This window comes from Carcharodon carcharias, chromosome 15, assembly GCF_017639515.1.
Source record: "Carcharodon carcharias isolate sCarCar2 chromosome 15, sCarCar2.pri, whole genome shotgun sequence".
NCBI classification, from domain to species: Eukaryota; Metazoa; Chordata; class Chondrichthyes; order Lamniformes; family Lamnidae; genus Carcharodon; species Carcharodon carcharias.
This window is the reverse complement of record NC_054481.1, coordinates 121,787,986-121,807,997: the sequence shown is the minus strand read 5'-3', so window position 1 is coordinate 121,807,997 and position 20,012 is coordinate 121,787,986. Positions and strand designations below refer to the sequence as shown.

Below are 20,012 nucleotides of genomic sequence, written 5' to 3'. Positions count from 1 at the left end.
TAAGGGGGCAGGTGTTGCACCTTCTGCGGTTGCATGGGAAGATGCTGTGGGAGGGGGGATGAGGTGTTGGGGGTGATGGAGGAGTGGACCAGGGTGTCCCGGAGGGAACAGTACCTACGGAATGCCAACAGGGTGGGTGAAGGGAAGATGTGTTTGGGGGTAGCATCATGCTGGAGTTGGCGGAAATGGTGGAGGATGATCCTTTGAATGCGGAGGCTGGTGGGGTGATAAGTGAGGACAAGGGGGACCCTATCATGGTTCTGGGAGGGGGAGGAAGGTGCGAGGGCAGAGGCACAGGAGATGGGTCACCTTGGGAGAAATGTCACCTTGCCTACCCAAACTCTAAACTGTACTGCAGAGAAGAGAAAGTTGAAACCCTTGGTGATTTTGCTTCCCTGTTATTAGCTAGTCATCCATCAGTTACTGAGTGTAGCTGACTGACAACTTATTGAGATTTTTTTAAAAAGGACTTGTATTAATATGTATCATGATCTCAGGCCCTCCCAAAGTGTTTGACAACAAAGGAAGCACTTTTGAAGTGTAGTCACGGTCATAATGTTGGAAAGGAGGCAGCAAAAGGTTACAGAAAATGTATTAAGACAGTACGTAATAATGAGCATGTAGCTTCATACCCCAGTGAAACCTGACTTCTTTTAACTGTTAAGAACGTGTCCATGAATGCCCTCCTTCCGTTTAATATAGCAATGCACAATATCCTGGCAGACTTGGAGACAAGTTGAAGGTTACTTACCCAAATTGGAAGCAGTGGCACTCTCATCAGGGAGAGCAAGGCAATAGGTGATGAAAATGTGGAGAGGGGTTTTGGCAGGAATGAGATAGGGTGAGGGTAGAATGGTGCAGAGGGAGAGGAGAATGATCTTGGCAGTGGGATTTGAAGCTCAGCTCTGGTTAAGGCAGTACATCATGGCTGGGGGCAACTGCGTTGGCGAGGGCAGGGGTGGGTTCGGTGGGCAGCTGGAAAGCAGTCGCTGCTGTAACCACGGGGCCAGTGGAGACAGTGACATCAGGTAGCTCCTCCCACCTGGTGAGAGGGGAAGAGGGAAATGGAAGGAGTATGAAGATGCATTTGTCAGAGAGAGAATGAATCATGATTTGTCTTTCCTTTTCAGCAAATCCTGGGACAGTAATCGAATTTGATAAGAAGTGCAGCAATACTTGCAATGCTCCAGCCAAATCTGGTGACAGACTAAATCTCCACCCTCTTCATCTGGTCTTTGCAACCTTTCACCCGGGTTGCTTAGTTTAAAAAAGCGTGCCCTGTCTTTCCTAGCTATGTTTCACAAAATCATGGAATGATACAGCGCAGAAAGAGGCCATTCGGCCCATCATGGTATGCTGGTGCCAGTTTCATAACCTAATTCATTGCTACTAAATGAATGATATTCCAATAGATACATAATGTGTTATTGCAGAAGGAGGTAAAGCCTGCAAAATAGCAGACAGAGGAGTTTCACACAAACATGTTAATGTACTTGTTATTAATATTGCACAAGGTGATTTCAGTCAGGTTGTGAATTGCATTACTTTGCTCTTGTGTTTAATTCCAGCCACAGATTGGCACTGTGCAAAATCCAGGCAGCCGTTGTTTTCTTCACAATGTAGGCTGTAAATTAAGTTTTTTTTTTGTGAATAGAAAAATAAATTTCAACCTTAATTTGACATTGTGCAGAACTAATCAGTGAATCCACTGGAGAAAGAGAAATTAGTGAAGAGTTACTGCATACAGAATTTGATCCGGATCAGGGTTTACCCAATTCTGATGAAAGATCATTGAGCTGAAACGTTAACTCTGTTTCTCTCTCCATAAATGCTGCCTAACCTGTTGAGCGTTTCCAGCATTTTCTGTCTGCATTTCAGGTTTTGAAGTATTACGGCAGTCAATTAAACACTAAGATAAAAGCAAAATACTGCGGATGCTGGAAATCTGAAACAAAAACAAAAATAGCCGGAAAAACTTAGCAGGTCTGACAGCATCTGCGGAGAGGAAAACAGTTAACGTTTTGAGTCCGTATGACTCTTCATCAGTTCTGAAGAGTCATACAGACTCGAAAAGTTAACTGTGTTCCTCTCCGCAGATGCTGTCAGACCTGCTGAGTTTTTCCAGCTATTTTTGTTTTTGTTGCAGTATTATGCTTTTGGTTCCTATTCTGACTCAGAAGTTACCTACAATCGGTTCTGGATCAGGGGTTCTTGGTAGATAAAGGTATCAAGAGATACGGGAATCGTGCGAGAAAATGGTATTGAGGTAGACGATCGGCCACAGTCTAGATGAATGGTGGAACAGGCTCAAGGGGCTGAATGGCCTACTCCTGCTCCCATTTCCTATGCTCTTATCCTGTTTAGCTGCATAATGGACAAAACTCACCTCCTCATTGGGTGCCATCCGACTGGTTTCCACTGTGTCGTTTCCTAGACTCTTGTAGTAATCTGCTGTGCTGGGTTCTTTGTTGAAACTTCTTGACTTCCGATTTGATTCTACCCTCCGCAATCTACTTGGATTTATCTCATTGGGGTTTAACTGTATGTTGAGATAAGGAAGACAGAGGTAAAGAATGAGAGAGAAGATCAATAAAGTGAAAGCAAAGGTATATTTACCACAGTCAGTCCACAAAGGTAATTTACTGTAAAGTATGACTGCGCACAGTTGTACTCCAAAGTGAAAAGTAAATGATTGGCTGCATTCAGATACGGAACAGCTGTAAGTTTTATGTATTTATTTCAATTTGGTCTTAGGCTGTTGGCACTGTCATGTTCATTGTCCATTCTTGCCCCCTAACTGTCCTTAGAAGGTGGGTTAGCTTTGAGGAGACTGTTTCGCAACTAAGTAATCACTTCAGAGAGAATAATGAGTTAACCACTCAACGCGGGACAGAAGCCACATGCCAACTAAAGCAAGTTCTCTCCCCTGAAGATCACACAGTGCTATTCGAAGAAGAGCATATTTCTCCCAGTGTCCTGACCTGTACACATCCCCCAAAACAACATCTAGGACCTGTCACAGTTGAAGGAATTTACAAGCCAGTTGGCGCATTGAACTCAATTTCCCAACTGACCATTGTGAGATTTGAACTCATGACCTCTGTGTAATTGGTGCAGTATACCATTATATAGCTGTATCCTCTGATGCAAGAACAAGAACCTAAGCCACAAGTGACAGGGCTAATGCAACAAGTTAGATACATCCTGCAACCCCTTGTCATATGCACTGCACCTGAGGTGGTTCCTCAAGAGAGGCACTACCTCACCTAGAATGAGCAGGAAGAGAGGATGGAGGTTGTGGCCTGGATTTAGTCCTATGGTCATGGCACTTGCTGGTGGGCGCGGACATCATTGGGGATGTGGTGCAGCTCCGTTCTGGTTGGCTGAATGCCATGACAGGGCAACAAGGTCATGAATGCAGGTGATGGGAGTTTACTGCCGGGTCACATAGCAGGGGAGGCTCTGACACCGGGAAGCCCCCATCACCCGAGGACCATACAGCAGCTGGCACCATATTTAAAGGCCCTGTGTTAGAGCTGGAAATCGCCTTGTCGGCTTTTTAAGAGAGTTCTGCTGTTCAAAACTACAGCATCAAAATTTCAGTCTCTCTAGCGCAAAAAGACGTTCCAAAGTCCGGGGAGAAGACTCCTCCGCCATCATCATTCGGTGGCATCAATGGGTTCAACTGAGGTGTGGGGTGTCAGAGTCCAGCCAGTGCATCTCCTCCAGAGTTCAAAGAAGGACAGGGCAGATGATTCCCGTGCTGCCATTGCCTCTCCCTTTTATTGCTGGCAGCCTCCTAAGTGTCCTCCACTTAGGGACTCAGATCTGCGATGCCAATTTAAGGGATGGCTCCTCTACACCTCAGTTGTGCGCTGCCCCCTTTGTTATGGACCCAGTACTCCTGGAGTCTGTATTTCCTACCTGAGGCTCTGCCCCTCAAGAGAGTCAGCTCAGCAAGACAATCCAGTGCCCTGTGACTCGGTCTCCTGGAAGTCAAAAGGACTCCTCCAGTGAGTCAAGGGAGCCACATATAAGTCGCCAGCTCTCACTGGGTGGGTTAGCGAAGAGAGAAATGTGAGAGTTTCACGAAATCGGGGAGGCAGAATTAAATCATGTTGAATTGCACTTAATTTTGATGCAAGTGGTCAATTAAGCTTTTCAATGAGCTTCCTGCCGCTAACAGACAAGTTTCTCTTTTTGTTACCTTCCCGCCACCACCTTAATCCCTTACAGGTTTCCCGCCACTGGGAATCCGGTGCGTGTACACCTGTGCAATTCTCCGTGCTCACCCACCATCTTGCCTGCTCCAACCGGTTCCATAAAATCTAGCCATGTGGTTGTCTGAGTTCCCTGTTGTTTTGACCAAGGTGTGTTTGTTGGAATGGCTATTTTCTGTTCCTGTGGTTTTTTTCTGTGTTCATTCGTGAGATGTGGATGTCACTGGCTGGCCGAGCATTTATTGCCCATCCCTAGTTACCCTTGAGAAGGTGGTGGTGAGCTGCCTTCTTGAACCGCTGCAGTCTATGTGGTGTAGGTACACCCACAGTGCCGTTAGGGAGGGAGTTCCAGGATCTTGACTCAGCGACAGTGAAGGAACGGCCGATATATTTCCAAATCAGGATGGTGATTGACTTGGAGGGGAACTTCTAGGTGGTGATGTTCCCATCTATCTGCTACCCTTGTCCTTCTAGATGGTAGTGGTTGTGGGTTTGGAAGGTGCTGTCGAAGGAACCTTGGTGAATTCCTGCAGTGCAACGTTGTAGATGGTACACACTGCTGTTACTCTACATCGGTGGTGGAGGGAGTGAATGTTTGTGGATGTGGTGCCAATCAAGCTGCTTTGTCCTGGATGGTGTCAAGCTTTTTGAGTGTTATGGGAACTGCACTCATCCAGGCAAGTGGGGAGTATTCCATCATAGTCCTGATTTATGCCTTGTAGATTGTGGACAGGATTTGGGGAGTCAGGAGGTGAGTTACTCAACGCACAATTCCTCTGACTTGGGTGAATTCTAGTAAGTGATTACTGGGCTGGAATTGGCAAGAGCTGGCATTGCACTACGTTATTGATAAGCTGCTTTGCTCCTCCTTTGATAGTGTTTATTGCAGTCAGGCCTTTCTTTAGGCAACATTGGGAAGAACAGGTTCAAGAAAGGGAGCTGGCTGTGTCAAAATCCTTCCACTCCTCTCCTCCCATCTCTTTAAGATTCCCCTCAAACTCTTTTCTTTGCCCAAAAATTCTTTGGATGTAGGGTAATTTGCCCATCGGAAGTTGAAACTTCCTGGGTAATTCCCATTCAGTCCTTGCTTGGGGACGCCGAGGGGTCCCCAAACACACCTTCCAGGATATCTCTGGGCCACAACCCTCTTTAGAATGAAGATCTGGGCCACTGAATTTACAGCAGTGAAACCAGCAATTCAATCCAATTGATCTGTGGCAGTGTTTGTATTCCAAACAGACCTCCTTCCATTCCATTTCACAAAAACACATCAGTATAGCCTTCTTTTTCCTTCTCCCCGATGTGTTTATCCTCTTAAATATATCTATGCTACTCGACTCAACCACTCCGTAAGGCAGCATAGTTCCACGTTCTAATCACTTCTTGGTTAAATAAGTCTTTCCTGAATTCCTTATTGGATTTATTAGTGACTGTCTTATATTCAGCACCTTTAGTTTTGGACTCTTCCCAACTGGAAACATTGTCTAGACATCTATCTTATCAAGGCCTTTCAGAATTTTAAAGGCCTCTTTTAGGTCAGCAGCAGCACCCCCCCCCCCACCACCCCCCCACCACCACCACCACCACCACCACCACCACCACCCCCCACCACCACCCCCCACCACCACCACCACCACCACCACCACCCCCCAACCTCCCCGGCTGCTCCATTTTAGAGAAAACAGCCCAAGCCTGGTCAATCTTTCCTGATAATGGAAACCTCTCAGTTCTGGTATCGTTCTTGCAAATCTTTTTTTCCTACCTCCTCTGTTGCCTCTAACTCCTTCTTGTAATTTGGAGACCAGGTCTGTAGTCTAAATGTGGATCTAAGGTTAGATACAGATTTAACGTAACTTCCCTGCTTTTCAATTACAACCTGCTCACACTCACTGTCCAGGCCCACACATGAAGCACAGGAACTTGGGAGGGGTGGCCACAGGACTGCCATTGCCTGTGGAACCCGACCCCACAGGGGATTCTACAGCACTGACGATCTTCAGGAGGTAAGTTTCTGAAGCTGCTGTAGGGGTGAAAAGCCACATCTGTCATCAACACTTATCAGAAAACCAGGAACTGGTGCCCACAAGATGGGAATCACACCTTGGGTCTACACAATGGGTCAATGCTTACACAGTGGGTCACTTTAATTTGTAATAAAATTAAGACCAAGAATCCAGATTAAAATATTGATGTGATTAACTGCGATTTTTAAAAAAAAAGTGAGGCGGAGAGATGTGTGGGAGCGATTGCAGAATTTTTATCATTCGATGGAAAAAAAAATCAGTCCCTTCTGGTGCTAATGCCTGAAAACTGGTGGCAATTCATAAATCCCAGGGTGAAACCTCAGACGATAAATAGAAATACATTATGTAAACCTGGTCTGGTGAGGCGCTAAAGCTTTGCAAAGATCACGATTCAAACCAACGTGCGCCCCCATTGTGCTGAATTTGTAGATGTAATTAATGAAATCAGACATTTGAACTTACATCGTCTGCATCTCATGAGTTTTAGGCAGGCTGCCTGGTATAATTGACACCAGGTCCTAAATAACAGTGTCGTTTCAAAATGACAGATTAACTCTTTGAATCCTTTGGGGATAAATATTTCTTTCTGCCCATATGGTTGGGGAACAGAGCGCTGGAGTTTCGGAACAATGCTTTGAAATTCGCCTGAAACTGCTTGCAACGTTTGGAGTTATCGCATGTGCCCATGCCCACTCACCAAAGGTTTAAGATGCAACAGCCTGGAGGGGAGTTAGGTACATGCCTGCAAAATGCTGTGAGCTGACAGCTCCCTCCTGAGCCGATCAGAATGCTCTTGCTCAGTCATTCAGCCCGAGCTGCAACTTTTTGAAGCGTGCAAATGACAGTTACAAAATGTTCCCTCTCGCAAATGAACTCCTTTTTCACGATGTTTTAAAATTTATGGGACAATTAAAAGCTGGAGGGCACCATGAGCACAAACACGTAAAACTTATCCGGTTAATGTCGCAATGAAAAAAGAAAGGCAGCTCTCCTCTTTAGTGCTGGTGGGAGAATTCACCACAGTACAGTGATCTGGTAATGCAGTCAGGAGAGGCCTGGTTTTAAGCAAAGCTTCACATCAACTGCAGCTACTTCAGCTGTAAAGATTACATATTGATGAATGAATGAATGAATTAAAATGAACCAAACAGTTATCCTGAAACCTAGCAGTCTTTTAACTTATCAAATCACGTGATACATGCTTGTACTTAGCCAATGATTATATTCTTTAAAAATTGTCATCGTACCCCAATCACCAGAGGTGAAGTTCTGTGCAAATACTCTGATCCCTAATGATAAGTAGATAAATAACAGCTGTGTGAAGGTCACAGCTGAAGAACACCAACTTGGCATCCCTGCGCTTGCAGGTAAAACGTCCTCTCTCTCTCTGATTGTTGGAAGCAAGTCACAAATCAGCAAAGCCACGATCTAAGAGGAAACAGGACAAGTCCTTTCAGCTAACCTGCAGAACCTAGAATCTCCAAACCTACTGCTCGACTGCCAAAGTCAGCACTACCGGAATCACCCCAACTTAACGGCCGCAATGGTTCACCAGCTACTCCTCATGGACAAGCCAAGGGACTGATTTGTATATCTGTTTAACTTTTATTTTTTTTGGACTCAATTTCTCATTTTTAACAAGGGGGCATCATTGAGAAACAGCAGGACGTCTGTGAAGCAGCTCATATAAATCCCTGAACAAATACCGTAAAACCTTTGCGCACATCACAAAGGGCAGAATGTTTCTCTTGTCGGATGGGTGCTTGCCCAACCTGAAGGGTGAGGTCGGGCGAGCGTCCCAATGTCATCGCACACTCACGCGATATTTCGGTCGGCAGTTCGCCCGCCGACAATTAAACGGCCTAGTTAGGCCCGTAAACAATTCACTGAATTGAATTTTCCGCTGCCCGTCCAGCCTTATGGTTGGTGGCCGGGTGAAAAGGTCAAGTGGCCTTTGCGTTTTTTGCGAAACCTCACCCCACGGGCGGGATGATGTTTCGACCATTGATTAAAAAAACAATAAAAGCTTTTAAAATTCATTTTTAACTTGCCCCCACTCCTGCGATGGAGTCACGTGAGCGGGGACATCTTTTCCTTAATTTAAAAAGCTCTATTTGCTGAAAGGCTTCAGCTCTCTGAGGCAGCTCTGTGCCTTCAGGGAGCTTTCTGTGGGCACAGCCTCGCACGCATCGCTGACTTCCACACTTGGCCTCCTCCACCCCCACACACCCAGGCCACATTCCCGCCCGATGAGGGGAAAATCCTCCCCAAAGGATTTGGGCACAGAAACAGGCCATTCAGCCCAACCAGCTCCAATCAAGCCTCCTCCCACCTTTAATCATCATAACCATCTATTCCCTTCTGCTTCGTAATGCTTGTGTAGTTACCCATTATTTGCATCGACACCATACTCTCCAATCACACCCGAGTGAGTTCCATACCATTCTCTGGGCAAAGAAGTTTCTTCTGAATTCCCTATTGGATTTATCGATTGCTATCTTATATTGATCTAGTTATGCTCTGCACTCTATCAAAACCTTTCATAATTTTAAAGATCCCTACTGGGTCACTCCTTAGTCTTCTTTTTACAAAGAAAAGAGACCCAGCCTGTCAATCCTTTCCTGATATTTATATTCACTCACTTCTGGTATCACCCTTGTAAATCTTCTCGGCTCACTCTCCAGTATCTCTGTATCCTTTTTATAAAACGGTGACTATATATCTGCACTTCCTAAACTTTGCCAGCTTCCCCTTGACTATAAAAGAGTGAGGGGGGGAACTGTTTGAGGTGTTTAAAATATGAAAAGGTTTTTTTAATGTACATGCAGATAAACTCTGGTGCGGGAATCATGTGCGAGGGGTTTTCGTTTTTAAATTATATTAACACCAATAGGAAGGGAAGTCAGGAAGCCGCTTTTCCACATAAAGGCTAGTGGATATCTGGCATGTTCTCCCACAGAAAGGGCTGTGGATGCTGGGGGGGCCAACTGGAGCTTCCGAGACTGAGATTGGTAGATATTTGTTAGGTGAGGATATCAAGGGAAATGGAACTAAGGCAGGTAAATGGAGTCAATGCAAGAATCGTTCCAGGGTGGTAACGAAGCAGGCCTGAGGGGCTGAATGGCCTGTTCCTGTTCCTATCTTCATGCACTGGGAGCGGCTCACTTGATAAACTGCAGAAATTAAAACTGCCCCCCTTCACTGACATTGATTTTGACTTCATTCAAATTTTTCAGAAACGGAAGGGATTACTGTCATATTCCTTCTTTTCACTTAGCTTTCCAAGTGCACTCTATCCTTTGATTTTTTTTTTGTTTTATTCCTATGGCCGGGGGAAGCAGTTACAGTTCGACTATAATTGTGATCCAAGTCAGACCATCACCCAGATACTGAACCTCCGGCCTGAGAGATCCATTCCGGTGGCAATACAGCCATTCACACTGTGCCGGCTGAAGCCGCTGAATGGATTGTTAACCTCGACATCGTCCGATCCTTTGAATATCAGGAGGCACCGCCAGGGGACTTGAGCACACAGTCCATGCTGCTACTCCAGTGCAGCACCGTTGGCAATTCCATCTTTTGCATCAAACATTAAATCCTGTCAGCCCTCTCAACCGGACGAGGCAATCCCAAAGTGCTGCTGTAATGTAGGGAAGGTGCACATGGCAACTTTCCACAAACAGCGATGTGATTAACAGGAAACATCCAGGGCAATATTTCCCTCACTCTTTGGTGAGGGGCTGTTGGGTCGGTTTTCACTGAGCAGTTCCGGTGTGAGGCCTTCAGCACCAGGAGCCCACATCAAGAAACCAGTGGGTGCATCGTCCTGGGTTTGTTATATTTAGCCCAGTCTGGCAATCCAAGCTCCGGAGAAGGCTCAGGGGTGAGTGGGGGTAGAAACTGGTATGTGATGTGCTCGTTTCTGAGTGCGAAACAGGCCCGAGCATACCAACTCAGCAGTGTGCTGGCCTGCACCGAATCTGCGCCAATATTGGTCCCACTGCTGAATTTGTGGCACCCCTTTTTTTTTGGTGTATCAACAAACTAGATCCTGATCGCTACGTATGATTTTTTTTACTTAAGCCTGCAAGTACGTCAGCATCAGATGAGGTAAGGGTTCAGCTTGGCTCAGGTCCGTCTAGACTGACCCATGAAGATAAGCCACAGCATCTTTCAGCATTTTCAAGAGAAGGAGTGGAGGAGACTGGGGTAGTAAAAAGGGCTGCTCAGAGGATTTCCTCAAAAACACTGCACACACTTCCCTTCATTCGAGTTTGCAATACAGTATCTAGCCTTACATCTACAGGTGTTAGCTGGTGAAAAGGTCTGTTGCATGCGCTGCTCAGAACAAAGAGCATTCGAAGGGTTAAAACAATGAGCGAGGGGTTTGTTATGTTAAAACAAACACAGCTGCAGGCTCCACAATACCTAGCCTACTCTGCAGCAAACCAACAAAGTCCAAATTGGAAGCAGTTAAGAAGAAAGACCTGCATTTGGCACCTTTCACCAGTTCAGGATATCCCAAAATGCTTCACAGCCAGCGAAGTACCTTTGAAGTGTAGCTACTGCTGTAATGTGGGGAACGCAGCAGCCAATCTGCGCACAAACAACGCGGAGGTAATCGAGCAGACAATCTGCTCTTGGTGATATTGGTTGAGGGCTAACTATCGGTCAGGGCACTCACCTGCTCTCCTTCCACTTAAGTACCATGGGATCTTTTACATCCATCGCAGAGAGCAGACGGCCATAAATACATTCTTGTCAGCATCAGTTACAACCCAAGAACAAATTGCTAAAATGTGGTTGTTGATCCAAAGCGAGGGTGGATCAAACCTGCGTTTCCCCACCTTCCCTCCTCATGGCATCATTCTATAGGTTTATATCTTAATTACATTAAGATACGGTGATCTAAACAGGGTGATGTGACTTCTGTCCGGGCCCATCGCTCTGCTTGGGGGGGGCGGTTCCCTTGTTAGCTGAAGGGGACCACTGATGGGGGGGGGGGTAATTTTACGGCCCCTCCCGGTGGGGGGGATCTTACGTTCCCGCCGGAGTCAGCAGAGTTTTCAACGGCTCACCACATCTGATGGCCCTTGCCCCCCACCCACCCGTGGCAGGGGCAAAAATATTCCACCCAAGGTGGCCGAGATAAGTGATCATTGTTCGGGCTGTCATTTTAAGCTCTACCTGCTTGGACAAGCCAGCAGTGCAGTGTTGACACAGTAATCATCGCATCTTGGAATCATGCAGATCAGGAGGAGGCCATTCGGCCCATCGTGCTGTGCCAGCTCTCTGAAATGGGCTATCCAATGAGTCTCACTCCTCCGGCCCTTTCCACACAGCCCAGGGTCTTTTTGCCCTTTTCCAAGTCCTTACCCAATTCCGTTCTGAAAGCTACGACTGGATCTGCTCAATCACCCTTTTCTACAGCGCATCCCGGGTCACAGCAACGCTTCCCTCCACCTTCTGAACAGGAAAGGCTAGAATCAGGGCTTGAAAATCACAAACTGGTCTTCAGAGCAACTATATAAGCAAAATCGGTTTGAAATGGAAAATTAGTTGTTAAAACTGTTCCTTTCAGCCAACAATAAGGGGAATGAAAGCGACAGTTTCTCACCTGCCTGGCTCTACTCATTTGTCAGTCTTTGGGATCATTATGCCTTCCTGCTTTTACAAAGGAGGATCTGCTTTAGAAGGCTAATTTACATACACCTGCGGATCCGTCTGTCCAAGGAGCCTCCAGCGGAGAATCAGTCGTAGCCTCGGGTTCAATGTTAGTTGCTAAAATGGTTTTGTAAATGTAATGCTGACTGACTTTGACCCACAAATTCCAATTTTGCCAAATAGGAATGGGTAGCTGATTTGAAACTGTTTGTGCCAGAAATTTGTTGATGCTGTCCTGAACGTAAAACGGATGCCTGAGCATCCAATACGGCTTGCACGCCGAGATTCCATTCTGGTAATACCGCGCCTGCCAACTTGGCAAAAGCTCCGGTGTAGTGGTCGGGGTCTGCGCCCGAAACAGGCATTAGGCCCTTTGCAAGCAGAGGGCCTGAATCCTGCTTGAGGGCCCCTCCCTGAAACTGGGTAACCAGCGCCGGGTCAGCTGCACTCAGGATAGCCGGGTCTACATGTGGCCTAACCCTCGGCTCTCCAAGGGGCCAATTCCCTCTTGAAAGGCGCTACTGAATCTGGATCCACTTTGCGGAACCGGCAAGCAGCTTCTGAGCACTCGACTAGCATCAGCGACTCACCAGCAAGATACAGATGAGGTCCTAGGCGCAGTTACAGGCAAGTCTCAGGCTTTCAACTTCTGCTGCAAGCACCCAGCGTGCTACCCACCTCAGGGCCGAGAAACGTGTCGAAATGAGTCATCACTCTTTTAAGCTTTGGACATTTTTACACTCCCTTGATGTCCCTCATGGATTAGGTTCTTCAACAATCAACAAAAGTGCACCCCATGAAGCTACCCCAACCCCAATGGATTTGATTTTCCACCTGTCCATCATCTCACCCGCATGGAAGGATGACGGCGATAAGGTCTGTCCAGAATAAAGAAAAGGGCTCCTATATTTTTTGTTTCACCAACGGGAACCTTAGATTCAGCCAAAACCACATTTTGTATAAAATAACACACCATTCCCTTTCTCACTGCTAGATTACATTCCAATGGAAATCACATCAAGATTATCATTCATTAAGTCATTGGGAGTAAAACTACAAAGGCAAAAAAATACCTCTATCAAGAACTGTGGCCATAATAACAGTTTTCAGAAAAACCTACTGCATTCCACACTCTAGTGCATCTCATTTACCACATTCTTCACTGGTCCTATAACTGAAACTCATTCAGCTCAATGTGATTGTGCAGAAAATAATTTTATTAAATATAGAAGTGACAAGGAGCCTTACGTTAGAAGAAAGTCTTTGTACAATCAGGATAAAGTAAGAAAGTAAGAAAAGGACATACAGAAACAAGGAGAGCAATTACAATTTAACTGAAATGATTATTTTAATTCATATTTCTGGTACCTCAGTTTGAATGCTTCTTTGCAAAAACGTTTTTTTCTATTTCAGTTAGATCTGACTTCATTAATCAAGTCTTCCAAACACAAAGGCTAAAATATTTCTGCATCTAAAACAGGCACCAACAATGTTAAACAGGTACCAGGCTTGAAAGCTGAAATGTTTCACTTACCTGAGGTTGCATGGGCACAGTCTAGAACCTACTGATCCTTCAGTAAATAGGAGGATTGCACAGTAATCCACAGTTGATACCTGACACACCAGCTACACACTAGCTCCCTTCTACTGTTACCATGACCCTAAATAAATTATTCAAACCTATCAGCTGAAAAATCAATGACATCATTCATACTTGCTGCCCAATTGAGTTCCTCTGTGCTTGTGTGTGGGTTTTTCTTTACATATTGAACAAAAGTAATGGTTGGGCTATTGTCCCAGTGCACACACAACCTCACTGATGCAAATCATGTAGAAGCTAAGATCAGAGAGTATGCAGCGAAAAGTCAATTACAAGATAATAACATGAATGGATACAATGAGGAATGAATCTCCTTTGATACCAAAGTTCAGAAATCTTGCCTGCACTGTGGATGAGAATCAACAGGGTGAGGAAAGTTCCCCGTTTGACAGCACTCTCACCCCCCCCCCCTCAGCAAGAGGGCTAAGAAGCAACAAATAGCCTCAACTGCTCTGAGGGACAAAAATTAATAAACCAGGATTATCAATCTTGACGGCTCTGCAGTGCCTCTTAATGGAAAGCGTGCATGTGGCTCAGCTCTTGCCTATGAGTCAGAGGTCATGGGTTCACATCCCACTCCAGAGCCTTGGGCACATAATCCAGGCTGACACTTCAGAAGGAGTGCTGCACTGTCGAAGGTGCCGGATGAGATATTAAACTGTGTGTGGCCTCTTAGGTGGATGTAAAAGATCCCATGGCACTATTCAAAGGAGAGTAGGGGGGGATCCCCCTGGGGTCTTGGCCAATATTTATCCGTCATACAACATCACTAAAGCTCACCTGGTCATCATTGCATCACTGTTTCTGGGGGTTTGCTGTGTGCAAATTTGCTGCAATATTTCCTACATTTCAGCAGTAACTACACTTCAAACGTACTTCATTGGCTGGTGAGGGCTTTGAGACATTCTGGGCTGTGAAAGGCATTACACAAATGCTGGTCTTTCTTGCTTTTGTTTGGGTGCTAGGTAAGGACAATAAGTGAGACTCCATAGGTACGTCCTCAAAGTTGAATAGCCTATCAGCATTGTGTTGGTACACACGTGAAGACTGACAACTTGAATGAACTATAAAGACAGTTGCTGGTGTCGAGGGAAGGGGGAGGACAGGTTGCTAGATGCTGCCACTGGGTGACAGAAGTGGAAAAAATATTCCAGTCCCCATCCTTGAAATCCTCTGACTTTGGCACCTCCAATCCCCACTCTCCATGCTACATTAGAATATTCAACATCTTGTCCTTAGGTCCTTCTCCGTCATCAGCCGTGTCCTGCCAACGACCTGTGGCTATTCCTTTCCTAGTACACTAATTTCAAAATCCTTATCTGTACCCGGATATCCCTCGAAACGTCAACTCTTTTCTTCTCCGCCGATGCTGCCAGACCTGCTGAGTTTTTCCAGGTAATTCTGTTTTTGTTTTTGTTTTGGGTATCCCTCCACATTCTTGCTCCACCCTTCCCTCTGCAAACTTTCCCAGTCAAAACCTCTGCACCTTGATTTCATTCCTCCAGCTGTGATGTTTCCTTCTAAGCTTCAGTGGTGACTGAGTCTTCAGTTATCATATCCTATCTCACTGGAACATCCTTCTGCAAGCACTCTGCCTTGTCACGTTCCTTCCCACTCCCAAAAGCCTGTAAGCTTACATCTTTAACTCTGCCATCTCCTAACCTTCCTCCCAAACTCTTTGCGAACTGATTTGGGGAATTTTGCTCTGTAAATGCCAAGGAATTGTTGTTGACAGGTACAAAGAACAGAGAACATCATGACCACCAAAACAGTGCAGTAACAGGAAACAAATAATGGACTTTTGTGGCGAAACGTATTTCCTCAAAGTTTTAGGTAAAACTGAGTGTGTGCGCCATGCAACTCTCCAGAACGCAGCCAATCACACGATTGGTGTATCTGCAAAGAAAGAACTTGCATTTACACAATATTTGATCAGTCTGTCTCAAACTGCTTCGTATCCAGTGAATTACTTTTTAAAATGGACTTACTAATGTTACGTAGGCAACCGATTTACACACTCTTAGTGCTGCAAAATTAAACAACTAACCAGGTAATCTGTATGTTGGCTGAGGGAGGAATATTGATCAAGTTATGGGGAAAACTCTATGCTCTTCTTTGAATGATGCACTGGGATCTTTTCATACACAAACTTTGGTTTCATGTAAACTCTCACTTGAAGGATCAATTGACAATGGGTTGACCCAGCTTTCAGCTGGCAGGTTCCTTACGACTAATTCCTTCACCCTTCTGCTTGGTGAGAGGGGTTGATTGCCATCTTCACCATTGGAGTTGGCTATTTATGGCTATTCAAAGGAAGCTTGCATGTGCACGAGATTACCAATATTGATTGTGCACGCCTAGCAACAGTCTTGAGACTGAAACAGGCTGATTGCAACCTCAGTGTCATATGTGTCCCCGAGATGAGCTTTTAGTCTGCACCATCACTAAGACTGCCTAATTCCATCTGCATAACATCGCCTGTCCCCATGCTTGAAATTCCCATCCTTGTTTTCAAGTCCCTCCATTGTCTGATCCCTCCCTATCTCTGTAATCTCCCCAACAGCCCTTCAAGGTATCTACGCTCCTCTAATTCCGGCCTCTTCAATGTCCCTAATTTAGTCACTCTCCCCCACTGGTGGCCATGCCTTCACTTGCCTAAGCGCTAAGCTTTGGAATACCCTCCCTAAACCTCTCCACCTAACTCTGGCTCGCTTCCCTCCTTTAAGACTCTCCTTAAAACATACCTCTTTGACCAAGCCATTGGTCATCTGCCCTAATATCCCCCTACGTGTTTTAGTGCTGTATTGTATTTTATAATGCTCCGGTGAAGAAGCCTCGAGACATTTTATTAATTAGAGGTGCTTTATAAGTACAAGTTGCTCTTGTATTTGCACACTACAAGCAAAACTGTTCCTACAAATTAGTAAATACAGACAGAAGAAGGAGGTTTTGTGCTATTAATCCCCATTTTGGTGGCTAAAAGGGGTTTAATCATTTTTTTAAGACAATAGTCCTCTAGAAAGTACATAATTATTCTGCTTACCCTTTCATTTTCCTTCAATAGTCACTCTCCCTCTCTGTTTTTGTCTTGCCTCCTAACTTTGCACAGCTTTTCTCTCTAATGACCCAATTTGAAAGTATCTTTTTCCCCGATTAATGAATTGTCACCAAATACTTGCAGAAGGGAGCTTCAATTTTTAATGAGCTGACAAGAGTGCTGGAACCACAGGCAGGATCACAAGGGAAATGCTCAACCAGACAGAAAACAGATAACAGGCTACAAACTAATTTGACCAAACATCATTTCCAAGTGGATTTTTAATCAAGCAGAGTGTTCGCAAAGAAGGGGGAGCTGCAGAAATACATCCCCTCCTGCTAACCGGATTACAATAACCAGCACCTTTGTAACTTGTCCTCTGCCTCGTAAAAGAAAGACCTGTGTTTATATATTGCATCTTGCACGACCTCCAGAAGCACTTTACAGCTTTTATTTTTGAAGTGTAGTAACTGTTGTAAAGTAGAAAACACAGCAGCCAAATAGTGCACAGCAAGGTCCCACAATCAGCAGAGTTGAGGTATGGGCTGACCATGGGGTAACTGAATCGTGGAAAACACTGAAGGAATAGATGGTCAACTCCCGATCCCCTGCCTATTCTACTCTGGCATTTGCAAGGCTTCCCCTAAATTGGCCCAAGTGGAGCGGGTGACTGTAACAGGTAAAGGTCCAGTAGAGCGTTGGTAGTGAGCTGGCAAATAGGGCGCACCCACTTTATTTCCTTGTGGCTATGACCATGGGCCACCGACTTCCATGTTAAACCAAATCCTTGTCTACCCTCGATAGAAACACAAAGAATAGGAGCAGGAGTAGGCCATTCGACCCTTTGAGCCTGCTCCACCATTCAGTATGATCATGGCTGATCCTCTATCTCAAAGCCATACGCGCTCTCCCCATACCCCTTGAAGGGTAGACTATTCAAAAAGGAGTGCCCTGGTGAATATTTGTCCCTCAACGCACATCACTAAAATCAGACTATCTGGTCATTACCATATTGCTGTTTGTGAGGGCTTGCTGTGTGAAAATTGGCTGCCACATTTCCCCTACATTACAGCAGTGACTACACCCCAAAATGACTTCATCAGTTGTAAAGCACTTTGGAATGTCGTATGGTTGTGAAGACACTGTGTAAATTCAAGTCCTTTCTTACATGAATTGAGTTGTAGCTGTGTTGATTTTGCGTGTAAGTCCTGTCTTGAAACAATATAAAGTCGCACAATCTGCCTAAAAACTGATATAGCCAGTGTAGGCCCTTTAATCAATGGGAAGACTGAGACAGCCAACATTCCCATGGCTGATTATTAAATGCAATGAGTTATTTTGTTACAATAGCACAGTCTTCTGCACCAGTTTGATGTTAATTAAACAGCGTAGGTTTTCCCAGTTGGACAGGTTAGTCAGTACCACTGATGAGGAAATAAAAACAACCAGTGAGACCAGGGCCTGACAATGGGGAGGCCATAGAAATAATTCAACACCTAACAAAATTAATCAAGGCTGATTGCCTCTGCAAAATGCATTTGTGATTGCTGCTTTTATAATTAGTTTAATTGCAACATAACAACTTATTTTGTAACATCTGATCACCAAACATCAGCTGCTACGATACTGTTTGAGCTGTCAATTTGCTCAGTCTTTGACCAATACCCTGCCAAAATCTTAACTCTCTTGCAACCCAGCCAATCCCCCACTATTGCCCCCAGTCTTTGCTCCTTCAAGACTTCAGTTGTGCATCTGGTGCATAACTGGTTTAGCCTTTCATCACCAGACCTGACTGGACCTCATTCTCCCCCATCTAAACCGTTAACCACCCCTAGATTATCCTGTAGACCAGATAAACTTGGAGTCCTCTCCCCACAACAACCGCTGCCTTAAACCTTCCTCCTCTACTCCCCTCAGTCTTTATCTCCAACAACACACAGAGCTCATTGGCATCTTTCATGCAGCTGTCTCTGCTGCCTCCCCTTTTCCCCACAGCACGTTCCCAGTCTGAGTCCCGAAGCTGCATCTCTCTCGAATTTCTCTCTCATCTTCCCTCATGTCCTCTGAGCTGTCCTGGTCCACGAGACCCACCTTCTGCTCCCTTGACTCCATTCCCACAAAACTGCTGACCACCCAATGCCCCCTTCCTGTCTCACCCCCCCACCACACTCGCTGATATTATAAATGGTTCCCACTTCTCAGGTGCTGTTCCCCCCACCCCCTCCCTGGCTTCAAAACCACCATCATCACATCTCTCCTCAAAAGCCTCACCCTTGACACTTCTATCCTTGCAAATTACTACCCAGCTCCTGTCTCCCTTTAACAAAAACAGAATTACCTGGAAAAACTCAGCAGGTCTGGCAGCATCGGCAGAGAAGAAAAGAGTCGACGCTTCGAGTCCTCACGACCCTTCAACAGAACTAGTCTCCCTTTCGTCTCCAAAGCGTTGTCATCTCTCAAATTTGTGTCTAACCTTCCTGCAATAGTCAGGATCTTTCCAGTCAGGTTTCTGGCCTTACCGCAGCACTGAAATGGCTCTAACCAAGGGCAAGTCGCATCCCCTGTGACTGCAACCATGATGCACTAGCGTCCCCTTTGACCTCTCCATAACCTTCAGCACAGTCAGCCACGCCATCCTTCTCCCAAAGCCTCTTCCTGTTGTCCAGCTCAGTCGGGTAGACCTCACTTGGTTCCACTCTTACTCAGGTGATTGCAGCCAGAACATTTCCAGCAATGGTTTCCCTTCTTGTCTCCTGCACTGCGCCGCCCCCCCCAACCCCGGCTGCCTCCTCTACTCGCTCCCCCTCAGGATAATTATTCAAGCCAGTCTCTCAGAAGTGCCTGATCCCTCGGGTACTCTTGTTGCCACTGGACCCTTTGTTCCTATGAATAATGCTCTATTCAGATATTTTGTTAGACAATAATCATGTACTTTCCATATTTTGCTAAAGTCTTAAATAAAAATTGTTAAAAAGGGAATACTAACAGACCATGAGGGTCATGCTTAATGGAAGCCAACATTAACTCTTAATCTGCCACCTGCATCATCAGTCAGATAGGTTGCTGCTCGAGCTTTTGGGTTCCATGTGTCAGCTTCCTGCTTATTCGGCTGAATACAGCATGTTTCTATCAAGAGGTGCCTTGCTGTCTGGTTGCCATGGTAACTAATACAGTGCCCTCACCTCATGTCTTTTTGGCGCTTCATTGTCAACGCGTCGAAGATCACTCCTCGCCTGCACGCTCGTTTCTGAAGAAGGGTTTGCCTCCGGGGGCACTGGTGCTGGGTAGGTTGGGGGTGGTGGCGGAGGGTCGGAGGTCACCGGCGGAGGTGGTGCAGGGAAGGTGGGAGGTGGTGGAGGACCCTTGTTTCCAGCTGCCATGCTCTTCCGCTGGCTCACCTCTGGATTCAACATGTCCATGTACGTGTCCATGTCTGACGAACGCGGGAATTCAGTCAGGATCCAAGA

At 45.7% G+C, this 20,012-nt stretch overlaps 1 protein-coding gene across 2 annotated transcripts in view; it reads right to left on the bottom strand.

Annotated features, from left to right (window-relative positions):
* Positions 1-20,012, bottom strand: part of espn (espin) — a 165,142-nt gene that overhangs the window by 69,475 nt on the left and 75,655 nt on the right. Inside the window, exons 7-8 of one of the 2 annotated variants that reach the window (XM_041205824.1) lie at positions 19,728-19,978; positions 2,387-2,539 (exon numbers count right to left, since the gene is read on the bottom strand). In XM_041205824.1, coding sequence (XP_041061758.1) covers positions 2,387-2,539; positions 19,728-19,978 — 404 coding nt within the window. The remainder of the gene's footprint in view (positions 1-2,386; positions 2,540-19,727; positions 19,979-20,012) is intronic. The other variant, XM_041205825.1, reaches the window with a different exon arrangement.